General features: G+C 35.9%; 2 protein-coding genes across 3 annotated transcripts in view; one reads left to right on the top strand and one right to left on the bottom strand.

Moving 5' to 3' along the window:
* slc7a1a (solute carrier family 7 member 1a) overlaps positions 1 to 6,499 on the top strand; it is a 29,453-nt gene extending 22,954 nt beyond the window's left edge. For both annotated transcript variants that reach the window (XM_056247769.1, XM_056247770.1), the window contains exons 8-12: positions 1,427 to 1,529; positions 1,616 to 1,821; positions 1,927 to 2,078; positions 5,580 to 5,688; positions 5,847 to 6,499. In XM_056247769.1, coding sequence (XP_056103744.1) covers positions 1,427 to 1,529; positions 1,616 to 1,821; positions 1,927 to 2,078; positions 5,580 to 5,688; positions 5,847 to 6,037 — 761 coding nt within the window. In that variant the 3' untranslated portion in view covers positions 6,038 to 6,499. The remainder of the gene's footprint in view (positions 1 to 1,426; positions 1,530 to 1,615; positions 1,822 to 1,926; positions 2,079 to 5,579; positions 5,689 to 5,846) is intronic.
* Positions 1 to 13,762, bottom strand: part of slc43a2b (solute carrier family 43 member 2b) — a 186,837-nt gene that overhangs the window by 77,848 nt on the left and 95,227 nt on the right. The gene's annotated exons all lie outside the window — the stretch shown is intronic.

Raw genomic sequence — 13,762 nt, 5'->3', positions numbered from 1 at the left:
CCCGCCATAGTCTTATTTGATCTGTGAGTAATGTAGACGACGGTAGTGCGTGTGACAGGGCGCAACTGAAGAACGAGCAGAGAGAGAGCCCCGGCCGGTCGCGCGCGCTCACTCTTTCTCTTAGCGCTGTCTTGCTCTCTCTCCTTGTCACATATTAATCAAAATAAATCGACACGATGGTAAAAGGTCGGAAGACCATAGTTTCATGTGGAGCATTCGGATATATTTTAAAACAACTGATATTTCCAGTCCTTCAGTTACTGATCGGATCAGTCAGAGTAAATGGAGTAAAAAAAAAAATAGGCAGAGTAAAACTAAATATTTTTTTGAAATAATTATAATATATTATTATTGCATATATGTTATTAAATATACAATTAATACATTTAATTTGTATAGAACTATTTTCATATAGGCACCACCACAAAAAAAAATAATTAATGTGTGTAAATTGTGTAATTTGTGTGTAAATAAAAGTAAAAATGGAAAATAATAGACCAGAAATATGACAAAAATGTTTAAATATAGCCTATATATAAATTAATGTATATGTGACACAAAAAGGCTGTTTATTATTTTGGCCGGTAAAAAATATGCTTGGCTGGTGTATTTTTTCATCTACCAGTCCCTGTGGCAGGTGAGCCAAAAAGTTAATTTCGGACCCTGGCTAGAACGCATTAACCAAAAAACATCAAGATTTCACTCCCCACATTTCTCCCCTCAAATAATGTGAAAATGCTCTTTGCAGATAGACAGAACATTTCATAAATCAATGTTTTTGTTATTATTATTATTATCAAAAACATATCAAAATATATACTATGTTAAGAAACATAAATACGGGTAATTGTGAACCCCTTTATGCAGTCTCGGGTAGTGATATAAAAAATGTCTATTCTATGACAAGGAAATATGAAAATTACATTTAGAGTCAGAATTGTTTTTAATTAATCAAATATCAAATAAAAATATTTTTTATTGATAAAATATTTATAAAACCCTCTTTATGCATTCTAGGGTTAAAAAAAGTAATGTGATGAAATGATTTTATACCCTATTTGTGGAAAGTGCTGGTTTCTTTAATTTCACATGTTTATACAATATCTATTTAAAATTACAAATGGAAATTTAAACATGTTGATAATCCATGAGCATTGTCTCTTGACTGCATTTAAAAAAAAATTTTTTTTGCTGACAAACAAGACACTAATGCATTTTTAGGAGTATTTCTTGGGAATAATGTTTATGTAATTGTTATATTTTCTTTTTCCTTGAAATAAGTATTAATTTCATGTTGACCTAAACAAAACATGCATGTTCTCTACACAGTAGATATAGTTTTGAAACCTTATTAAATTGCTCATTATAAATATCAAACTATCCTCAAAACAGATGACCATATCCGATCCTCTTCCTTCCTGTGCAGCTATCATGGCTTTCCTGTTTGACCTGAAGGACTTGGTTGATCTGATGTCTATAGGAACTCTTTTGGCCTACACCCTGGTCGCCGCCTGTGTTTTAGTACTCAGGTTGGCAGATGCATATAAAATGAATGCATTTTAAATATCAGTGTATTTACAATTAGGCTTCCATAAAACAATGTTGTAATCTACAGGTACCAGCCCGAACAGTTTTCTCAGATATATCACTTAGCAAACACACAGGACGAAATGGAAATGAGTGAGACCATAAGTACGCCTAGCATGGGGATTCTTCCTGGCATAGAAGAGCGATTCAGCTTCAGAACAATGCTCTTCCCCCACATCACTGAACCCTCCAACATGTCAGGCTTCATCGTTAACATCTGCACAAGTCTGCTTGGTATGAATCAGTGCGATTCCACATTAAGACAGATCCTGGTTTTATTAGGGATTTATGATTTTGTTCAGTTGTTTTTTGGAGGTTTCTAAACGGCGTCTCTTCTAGGTATGCTGATCCTTAGCTTCAGTCTGTTGGCTGTCCTGGGCGGAACTGCAGTGTGGAATATTGTCACTCTCAGTGTCCTGGTCAGCCTGTGCGTCATTATCACGTTTATCATCTGGAGACAACCTGAGAGTAAAACCAAGCTCTCTTTTAAGGTTAGACCTCAAGGCGTAATACAAATGCACATCTAACAGAGTACCAGGATGTGGTCACACCCAATAAAAACAGCTCTTGTAGAGGTAGATTTACTATTTATAGAGTTAGTTTCATTCAATCGAATGTTGATAATTAACTATTAAACACAATGAGAGAAATACTATGTTTTATGTTATTATGTCGGGTCAGATGTTTTTGTCCAGATCTATATGAATTTATCCAGAAATATATGAAAAATGGTATTCATCCATGCAATTACTTGAATGGACCTCTTTTGTATCAAGCACATTTTTAATTTCTCTGTGTGTGTGTGTGTGTGTGTGTATATATAAATAAATGTGTGTGTGTTTTATTTTATTTATTTTTTTAAAATATTTCAGGGTGATACAACTGTCCTGATATTACAATGAAGAATATATTGTTTTTGAATGTTTTTTTCTTGCCAAATCAGTCATGTAATGTGACCAATAAAGTAATGTGATAAAGTCAACATGAAAAAAAAAAAAAAAAAAAAAAAAAAGTCTCTTAAGTATGGATGCTTGTTTCCGCCACTGAATAAAAAAATTAAAATAAAATAATTGCGACTTTTTATCTCGCAATTCTGACTTTTTTCTCACAATTGCGACTTTACATCTCGCAATTCTGACTTTATAACACATAATTGCGCGTTTATATCTCGAAATTCTGACATCTTTTCTCAGAATTGTGAGATATAAGCTCGCAATTGCGAGTTATCAGGCCAATTCTAAGGGGGAAAAAAGACTAACTTTTTTTCCCCTCAGAATAGTTTATATCTCACAATTCTAACTTTACAACACGCAATTTCGACTTTATATCACGCAATTCTGACTTTATAACACGCAATTGCGACTTTATATCAATCAATTCTGACTTTATATCTCGCAATTCTGACTTTATAACATGCAATTGCGACTTTATTTCACGCAATTCTGACTTTACAACACGCAATTGCGACTTTATAGGACGCAATTCTGACTTTATAACCTGCAATTGCGACTTTATATAAATAAATTCTGACTTTATATCTCGCAATTCTGACTTTATAACACGCAATTGCGATTTTATATCACGGAATTCTGACTTTATATCACGCAATTCTGACTTTATAATACGCAATTGCGACTTTATTTCACGCAATTCAGACTTTACAACACGCAATTGCGACTTTATATGACGCAATTCTGACTTTATAACCTGCAATTGCGACTTTATATCAATAAATTCTGACTTTATATCTCGCAATTCTGACTTTGAAACATGCAATTGCGATTTTATATCACGCAATTTTGACTTTATATCTCGCAATTCTGACTTTATAACAACGCAATTGCGACTTTATTTCACGGAATTCTGACTTTACAACACGCAATTGCGACTTTATATGACGCAATTCTGACTTTATAACCTGAAATTGCGACTTTATATCAATAAATTCTGACTTTATATCTCGCAATTCTGACTTTATAACACGCAATTGCGATTTTATATCACACAATTCTGACTTTATATCACGCAATTCTGACTTTATAACACGCAATTGCGACTTTGTTTCACGCAATTCTGACTTTACAACACGCAATTGCGACTTTATATGACGCAATTCTGACTTTATAACCTGCAATTGCGACTTTATATAAATAAATTCTGACTTTATATCTCGCAATTCTGACTTTATAACACGCAATAGCGATTTTATATCACGTAATTCTGACTTTATATCACGCAATTCTGACTTTATAATACGCAATTGCGACTTTATTTCACGCAATTCTGACTTTACAACACGCAATTGCGACTTTATATGACGCAATTCTGACTTTATAACCTGCAATTGCGACTTTATATCAATAAATTCTGACTTTATATCTCGCAATTCTGACTTTGAAACATGCAATTGCGATTTTATATCACGCAATTTTGACTTTATATCTCGCAATTCTGACTTTATAACAACGCAATTGCGACTTTATTTCATGGAATTCTGACTTTACAACACGCAATTGCGACTTTATATGACGCAATTCTGACTTTATAACCTGCAATTGCGACTTTATATCAATAAATTCTGACTTTATATCTCGCAATTCTGACTTTATAACACACAATTGCGATTTTATATCACGCAATTCTGACTTTATATCACGCAATTCTGACTTTATAACACGCAATTGAGACTTTGTTTCACGCAATTCTGACTTTACAACACGCAATTGCGACTTTATATGACGCAATTCTGACTTTATAACCTGCAATTGCGACTTTATATCAATAAATTCTGACTTTATATCTCGCAATTCTGACTTTGTAACACGCAATTGCGATTTTATATCACGCAATTTTGACTTTATATCTCGCAATTCTGAGAAATAAAGTCAGAATTGCGAGATGTAAACTCCCAATTGTGAGAAAAAAAGTCAGAATTGTGAGATAAAAAGTCGCAATTGCCTTTTATATTTTTCATTCGGTGGCGGAAACAAGCTTCCATACTTAAGTCTATTAAAATATCATAAAATGTAATGCTGTGTTGTATGACTTCCAAACACGTTAAGAATTTTATGAATTTATAATTTGTGATATGACCTTAAAAAAAAAAAAAAAAACCACATGAAACCATCCAGTGTTACTGATACTAAACCTTGCTAAAAATGTTTTTGGTAACTGAATTAAAGCTTAAAGGACAAGTTCGGTATTTTACACTTAAAGCCCTATTTTAAGATTGTTTCTGATGAAATAGAACGGTTAAGATTGAAATTTGCACAAAAATCGCTGCAAAAGATGCTTTCCAACAGGTTTTATCGTAGTTTCTGTCCAAGTCAAGTCAATGGAGTTGGACAAAAACTATGATAAAACCTCTTGGAAAGCATCTTTTGCAGCGATTTTTGTGTGAGCTTATCAGTGAACACCCCCAGACCACTCGGTGAGTTTCACGTCTTTGTAAACTAAAGTTTAATGCGTTATATGAAGGATTGTTTCAGTGCACCTATGCAACCATTGTGGAGGTGGGGGGGGTGCAACCACAGAAACCGAAAATTCTCGGGCCAGCAGCATGTGTCCAAATTTCAATCTTAACCGTTCTATTTCATCAGAAACGATCTTAAAACAGGGCTTTAAGTGTAAAATACCGAACTTGTCCTTTAAATAAAATATAAGATATAGAGGAAAAACTTAAAATGTTGTCTTGGTAACTAACTGAAATAAGTTAAAGTTGAAGTAATAAAATGACTAAAAAGCACATAACAGAATCACTAAACTTCAACTAAAAGGAATATGAAAACTCAAAATATAAAAATAATAAAACTGAAGTAACACTGAATTAACATGAATACATAGAGGACATTTCTAAGAGCTTGCCATGTGTTTTTTAGACTATATTTTCAAAAGATTTTTCTAATTCGTTATCATAGGCATTCTTATAAGCTGTAATTCTGGCATTTCAATCATTTTTAATTACAGTACTAATTCTTCACATCTTCCAACAGGTTCCTTTGCTTCCATTTCTCCCGGTGGTTAGCATGTTTGTCAATGTGTACCTGATGATGCAGCTGGACAGGGGAACCTGGATACGATTCGCCATCTGGATGTCTATAGGTACAGTACATGCTCCTTCACGAACCAGTATGCTTGTCCAGAATTTTTTTGAAAAGTGGTCCGACTACGGTCATTTGACGATTATGAATGGCCTCCAGGAAAGCACTTGGCATGTATGTGGTCAATAATTTATTCCATTATCCCTCTGTTCTCTCCAGGACTCGTAATCTACTTTGGCTATGGAATCTGGCACAGTACTGAAGCTGCACTGGCCCATTCCAGTATGGACGAGGAACTGAGTGTGTACAAACCAGCCTGCGGTCTAAACAGGGACAGTGTGACCCCGGAGAAGGAGGCTTTTCTCTGTAATGGCCATGGATCACGGGTTGATGAGGACGGAGATCTCTAATGTGGAACAGTGTTACGTATTTACTCGAACTTTACATTAAATCACACCGCTGAGAGGTTGTGAGGAGCACAGGCCGTTGGAATCTAATCAGATGGAGCTCTTGGACCGATTTAACGATGTCACTTCCTTGTCTAAGGGCTCTGTTAGGTGCACACTACATGGGTGAAAGTATTTGAGTATTCTCACAACTCTCAAGTTTTTTTTTTTTCCTACTTAAGAAATCTCGAAGTAACCCAAACAGGCACAGGACCTTTTATTGAGTGGCTTTAGAGAGAAAAAGATGTGAGCTGCAGTATTTGATGTTGACGGCTGCTTTTGTTAATTGATCTAATTGAACTTGTGCCTTTTGTCTTACTATTGTAATTCAAGCTAAATCAGAGTTGCTCTTTCTGAATGTTAGATGTCATTGTTTTATGTATCTGAACGTGGCCTTACAACAGATGAGAGGAAGAAATCAAATCATGCTTGGCTTTTCTGTTGAATTTGTAGTACTGTCTGAGGTCCCATTTAGGAACCTTTTCTGGCTGGTTTGAACTGCTCTAATCCAGAATTTGTAGGTTTTTACTGGTCCACCCAGATTAGACCTTTGGGAAGTACTGCCATCTGGTGTTTTGGTTGAGCAGTTACCAGCGTTAGTTGCTTTTATCTGTCACAGTGCTGGCTACTGTGTCTTCTATGCAGTTGGAGTAAAGCAGGCTTTTTTTTTTATATTTGGAGAAAAGTTAATATCTAGGGGTATATTTTGGTCATTTAAGGCAGTGTTTCCCAACCCTGTTCCTGGAGGCACACCAACACTACACATTTTTCAACTCTTCCTAATGGATCACACCTGAATCAACTCATCAGCTCGTTAGTAGAGCCTCCAAGACCAGAAATATATGGGTCAGAAAAGGGAGACATCCAAAATGTGCACTGTTGGTGTGCCTCAAGGAGCAGGGTAGGGAAACACTGATTTAATGTGTTTGGACATATCACATTGTGTTTTTGTCAAGCTAAATGTTTTTCAAATTAAAAAAGAGTGTTGGAATAATTTCCTAAGATTTTTTAAAGGTTTTTGAAAGAAGTCATGCACCAAGCAAATAATTTTAAATACTGTAAATACAGTAATATTGTGAAATATTACAATTTAAAATAGCCATTTACCATTGGAATATATATATATATATATATATATATATATAGACTGGATATTAAAATATATACAGACTATATAAATGTTATAGACTATATAAATATCAAAAACAAAACAAAAAATCTTAATTATTTCAAACACAAGTACAATCTAATTATCTATTCCACATTGGGAATCCACCTAAAGAAACTACTCAAAGTTAGTTTTTATTAGTCATTTTTATTATTATTATCATTCTGACAATGGCCTTCGAGTTCCAGCTGTTATAAATTGGTACCTTCAATAGGATATGATTCTAGTAGGATAGAGGTAAGAACGTTGGTGAGTATAATCTTGACAATGTTAAATATAAAAAAATAATTCTCAAATGTTTAGAAGTAAATAGATATTTTTCATGTTTCCCCAACAGTTTTCTCAGGAGCATGATTGCCATTTGTTTTTAGCTGGATTACAAACAACCCTTCATCAACCAATCTGACCTCAGGATCATTTAGTCTAGAATGTATATTATGAATTTATATTAAGAACATATATTTATAAGTTCTAGTTAAACTTCTTCATATTCTTACCTCCTGAAGCAGCAGCACATTGATGTTTGCTGACAGTCCTTTAATCATGCAGACTTGATGCTTCACAATCATTGATCAATATACTATCTTTATATTCCATGGAGTAAATGATTTGTAAATAGCAAATCTTGCTCTTTATAATGCTGAAAACAATTACGCATGTGCAGAGGCCTTGTTCACCTTTTATTTACATAGGTTTTAGTAGACTAAATTTTCTTCTTATAATATGCAATAACGTTCCTGTATGTTAGTTGAAAACATTTCACATGGTTGTTTTGACCTCTTGAAATGTAATTCAACAGTGTGTGTGTGTGTGTGTGTGTATATATATATATATATCGGCTGGTTAGATAAAAAATAAATAATACATTTGTAATGAGACAAGCAAGTAATGATAACTAACAGAAAAGTACCATCTGAGATTTATCCAATATTGCTTATTTAAATACTATTAGAAAAAGAAAAGAGAAAGAAATTATGCAATAAAAAAAATTAAACGTGTTATTACATCACCTGCTTCATTCTAAAGGTGTTTTTGTCATTTTGTGTGTTTATTTTTGGACCATTTCAAATGTGGCCCATTCAGTATAACATTACCCATCTGGAGTGGTTTAACGTATGTCTGCACTGTAAATGACTGTACCTACTGTTTAAACTTGATGATACTGTAAATAAAATACATTTTGGAATTTGTTTATTTTTATTGTTATACCATATTTATTTATTTAAATCAATTGCATTTTGTTTAATTAGATGGCTTTACGCTTTTAAAACCCAGTAATTTAGCTTCAAAATGTATTTATGTTCACGTTTGTTGTCATGACAATAGCCGCTTGGTGACGGCGTTACGCAACTGTGGTGTGATTACAGTTCCTCGCAGTGGCCGGAAGAGGGCAGCGTTAACAGGTACCACACATCATTGCAGCATCCCGGATGAGAGAGAGAGAGAGAGAGAAGAGAGAGAGAGAGAGATGCTTGCTCCACTCAAAGCATCACACCGGAGCGAGATCGTTCAGTCAGCGGGTCTGCTGGGGAAGAGAGAGGCCGGTGAGCGGGCTGAATGAGGGAGGACTCAACCTGGGATGCTCTAAGATGAGTATCCATGCACTGAATTATGGGCTTTTGTGACTTATGGAGAAATATTGACATGTACGGGTGATTTGATGCGCATGCATTTTGAAGCTAGTGCTATTTTGCTGTTCAAGGACACGAACTTAATCTTAATGTGATGGCAGATGACCCTAAAGGCTGTTTGAGTTTTCTTTCGTTTGTTTGTTTTTTTCTTTTCACATACTTTTAAAATATATATTTGCATTATTATGTTTGTAATCATTCACCGACTAGAGTTATAAATGTTTATATTATTTTTAAACTAATGCAGTAATTTTCCACATAATTTCTGATTTAATGTAGCTTTTCTCGATAGATAGATAGATCTAGAGCATACATGCACAGGCATGTTTCTACAGTCAAGTGTGATAAGGAAACAAACATCCTCCTAAAACTCAAGACTTATGCACATACAGACTTTCATATGATGAGATAAAGATGTAAACATCCCTCTAAAGCATTCTAGATCTGGTGTTGAGAGCTGCTGTCTCCATGGGACGTACAGTATCAGAATAAAGGCAGAGCCTCGGGCACAGCTTAGAACTGACTTACCTAGCCTGGAAATGAACTTGACGATCGGCACATCCCCAGCAACCGCTCCTATAGGAATAAATGTTTTTCCATAATGAAGTTTTACTTACCGAAACACCTTTAGTCCACTTTTATCTCATTTTGCTTTCGCTTAGTGGATAGACCTGGGTCGCAACCGAAACAGAAAAGTATTCCAGCTTCACAAACACCTATCTCATAAAATCTGTAGTCTCTCTCAAGGGGACACCAGACGTGTTGAACTAGAGGAGGACAACTGATGGGAAGAGGGAAATGGGTAGAGAAGGAAAAGGAAGTGTTTTTATGAGTTGTTCTAATTGCCGATAAGGATTATAAAGGCTTTCCCCCTAAACCGAATTGTGATCCAGTTGTCAGTCAATATGACGAGAATCCAAGTGAGACATCAAGTTGTCCGTTTAAACGGGAAGTCACTGATTATTGACTTATTAAGCTTGGAGTCTAACCATAAACCGGCTTCCGAACCAGACCTGTCTGTTACCTTTGGGAAAACGGCTCTGCTGGGACGTTTTTCCTGCCATCAGATACAACCCATCGCTCTACCTCTACAAATCCTCCAGTAATACAGCAATGCTTCTGTTCCTTGACCTCGGTATACGTGAATCACAGATTTAGAGTAGTTCTAGCCTGCTGAGAACATCGCACTTTTCACACTTTATCTGTCCTAAATCCCTCCTCTCCTGCAGAGATGCCTTGTAAAGTGCCCTGTTCTCTATCTCCTCAGCCTGTCTTAATCTGGCAGCTCTCACCCTGTAGTAGCACATCGCCCCTTTTCCCTGAGATGCCCATGAGGGCTCTCTGATCTGTCAACTGGATCGATCTTCCCTCCCCTTATGCTGCTATTTAGGCTCCTTTCCAGCTTTTAATATATTTACAATGGCCAAGCACAATTTGAGTCATGCCAAGTGAGTCGGGAAGGCTGGAATCAAATATCGCTGTAGTGTTTTGAGATTGATTTCTTAATGTCGCCACATGAGATGATACATGTCCTTGAGGCTGAGAGGAAGTGGTATCTGAAGCATTGGCACTATGTGTGTTTGCTTCTGCTAACAATCCTCTGGCCACTCATTGTTCTTTATTATCACATACTGTATTATTAAATGAGCTATTTTATCATGTATTTGTTAGCTCGGACACAAAGCTTTGTGATAAGTCAATTAACCAGCCATTTTTTAGCTATTTTGAAATTAGCTTCCTAGCAGCAGACACATTAGCTTTCCTTTCTGTCAGTTTCAAATACAACAGCTTTAATTCATAATGCAACATTTTCAATTAGATATGTCAAAGGTGTGTATGTCTTGCATCAAACATAATAATGATAATGATAATAATAAGATAAAAAGCTAGTTGGTGAAATCACAAGATATTTTAAGACTTTTACTTATACAAATAGTCAAATTACAAGGCCTGATATGATACATTAGCCATTCACACTCTCTTTCTGATGGTTTGCATGTGCCTAAAGGCTTTTGTGAATCAGGCCTGGCAATTAATAGTTAAAGTCATGCTTATGCTAGTCATCTCATCAAGTAACTGCTTACACTGCTTACCAGTCATATGGAGGAAAGTATCATCCCCCTTGCTTCAAACGCCTCTAGAAGCTGTATTATTTTAGTTTTATGTTGAATTTAATGGGGTTGTTTTGTATTTTATGTAACTTAAAACTCTGAGTGTGGTTTGTAAACCAATTTGATGCATTGCGTTGCCTACAGCTACACTGTCTCGCTTGACTTTTTTAATGCTCTGTTTTTTTGGGAAATGGTGAAAAATGACTCCTACGGAATGCGCTCCCAGACACCACGCTCTCATTTGCATGTGATGTGTCATTAAGGACTGGAGATGAAATAAAAGAACTGTAAAAAGGGAGTGATTTGAAGAGCTTGGGACCTTCCATATTTCTTTCTCCAGAAACCATAGCCTTTCATCTATTAAATCCTGGCAAGAACCAATGTGAGGAGCCGCTCTGTAATATCTAAAACTGTCCTGATGAGTGGGTAGAACTCTTGAAATATGATTCTAAAGTTGAGAAGTTAGAATCCCTCAAACACTCTAATACACTTTATTGCTCATTTTACACAGTGGATGACTAAAAAACAATTGATTATTACACTACGAATGAATTGTGCACTCTGGTAGTATTATGTATTATGTTAATGTGATTGTAATTACCGTTATGAGATTCCGACTCGTAAAAAGCGTTCACATCCTTGTAGAACCCGTAATTACAACTTGTAAACTCCGAATTTTCGGAGAGCTCCGACTTGTACCTCGTTGTCATAGAAGAATATTAAGCAGAGCGACTGTTTTCAACATTGATAATAATATTAGCAATAATTATCAAATTAGCATATTAGAATGATTTCTGAAGGATCATTTAACTGGAGTAATGATGCTGAAAATTCAGCTTTGCTATCATTGGAATATAATAATTTTTCTAAATATTATTATTAAAATAAAAAAAAACTGTCATTTTAAGTTGTAATAATTTTTCAAAATATTAGTTTTTACTGTATTTTTGATCATATAAATGCAGCTTTCTTTCAAAAGCATTAAAAAATATCTTACTGACCCCAAACTTTTGAGCATATATATGATTAAGCTTTTTATTACAAGATAAAACATTTGATTTATTTATTCAAATTATTATTAATATTATTATTGTTTGCACTTATGATCGAGTACACCAATAAATAGTTTGTTGACTTGTGGGTGTTCTGGTAATGTGCTTATATAATACATTGTTCTGTAACAGAATGAACTGTTTGGATGAGTATAATGAGTGTGTATGGTGTGTTTGTGTTTACACAGGTGCTTTGTGGCATAATCTATAAATCAAGAGTGCTTTGTTTGTCTGAGCCTTTTCATTGAATCAGAATAATGTACCTTTGCCGAATAGGTGGTGTAAAGCCTGTCATTTTTCACTGCGGTTATTATCCATTGTCTCTTTGAAAGAAAATTGAGACTAGCTGATAAGTGGTGACTGGAAGCTTCCGGGATTTTCCCAGGGGCGCTTCTGTAATGGCAACCCACAGCTCACCTCTCTTCCGCCCTCCACAGTGACCTTGATAGCTCCGTTGAATGATGCGGTCACACAGTCTTGAGTCCAGAACTCACAGATCTTCTTTCACCCACAGAATCAAACTGCCAACCCATCCGCTCGCTCCTATTCCTTGTGCTACATCCATTCGACACGTTCTTCGAGCGCAGCGTGGAGAATGAACTTAGTCAGAGCTGGAAAATCAGTTTTATTATATAAAACGGCAGGTCAGTTCAGGGTTACGGAGCATTTTGACCCCTTGAGGAGTGAGTTACCCCTCGTTCACCTCACAGGAGCATCACCACCCCATGATTTCTCACCCTCCAAAGCCCTGAAGTATTTATAAGAATCCCACTTTCCCTCCCTCTCGCTCTCTTTCACACGATCACACCAGTTGGCCTTAAAGGGAGAGTTAACCCAATTTTTTTTGTTGTAATTATTTTACAACCAACATGTCGTTTTGAGCCCATATGGTATGTTTGTGTATGGGTTGGTTTCCATGTTTTATGGGGACTTTCCATGAACTTTTATACTGTACAAACTGTATATTCATGCCCTAAACCCTACCCCTAAACACAACCCTCACGGAAAACGTTCTATTTTCTTCGAAAATATTATTACAATTTAAATATATATATATATATATATATATACAGTATCTCACAAAAGGGAGTACACCCCTCACATTTCAGCAAACATTTTAGTATATCTTCTCAAGGGACAATACTATAGAAATGAAACTTGGATATATTTTAGAGTAGTCAATGTGCTGCTTGTATAGCAGTGTATATTTACTGTCCTCTGAAAATAACTCAACATACAGCCATTATTGTCAAAATAGCTGGCAACAAAAGTGAGTACACCCTAAGTGAACATGTCAAAACTGTGTCCAAAGTGTCAATATTTAGTGTGAGCACCATTGATATCTAGCACTGCCTTAATCCTCATAGGCATGTAATTCACCAGAGCTGCACAGTTTGTTGCTGGGATCCTCTTCCACTCCTCCATAATGACATCATGGTCTGCTGCTGACTGTTAGACACATGGCGCTTCTCCACCTTCCGCTTGAGGACGCCCCACAGGTACTCAATAGGGTTCAGGTCTGGAGACGTACTTGGTCACTCCATCACCTTCACCTTCAGCTTCCTCAGCAAGGCAGTTGTCATCTTGGCGGTGAGTTTGGGGTCGTTATCATGCCGTTCGGCCCAGTTTCTGAAGGGAGGGCATCATGTTCTGCTTCAGAATGTCGCAGGTCATGTTGGAATCCATGTTTCCCTCAATGAAGCGCAGCTCCCCAGTACCAGCAGCAC

The sequence above is a fragment of the Rhinichthys klamathensis genome, unplaced genomic scaffold (assembly GCF_029890125.1).
Source record: "Rhinichthys klamathensis goyatoka isolate OS25496 unplaced genomic scaffold, OSU_Roscu_1.1 h1tg000050l_1, whole genome shotgun sequence".
Taxonomy (NCBI): Eukaryota; Metazoa; Chordata; class Actinopteri; order Cypriniformes; family Leuciscidae; genus Rhinichthys; species Rhinichthys klamathensis.
This window is presented reverse-complemented; position numbering and strand designations above follow the sequence as displayed.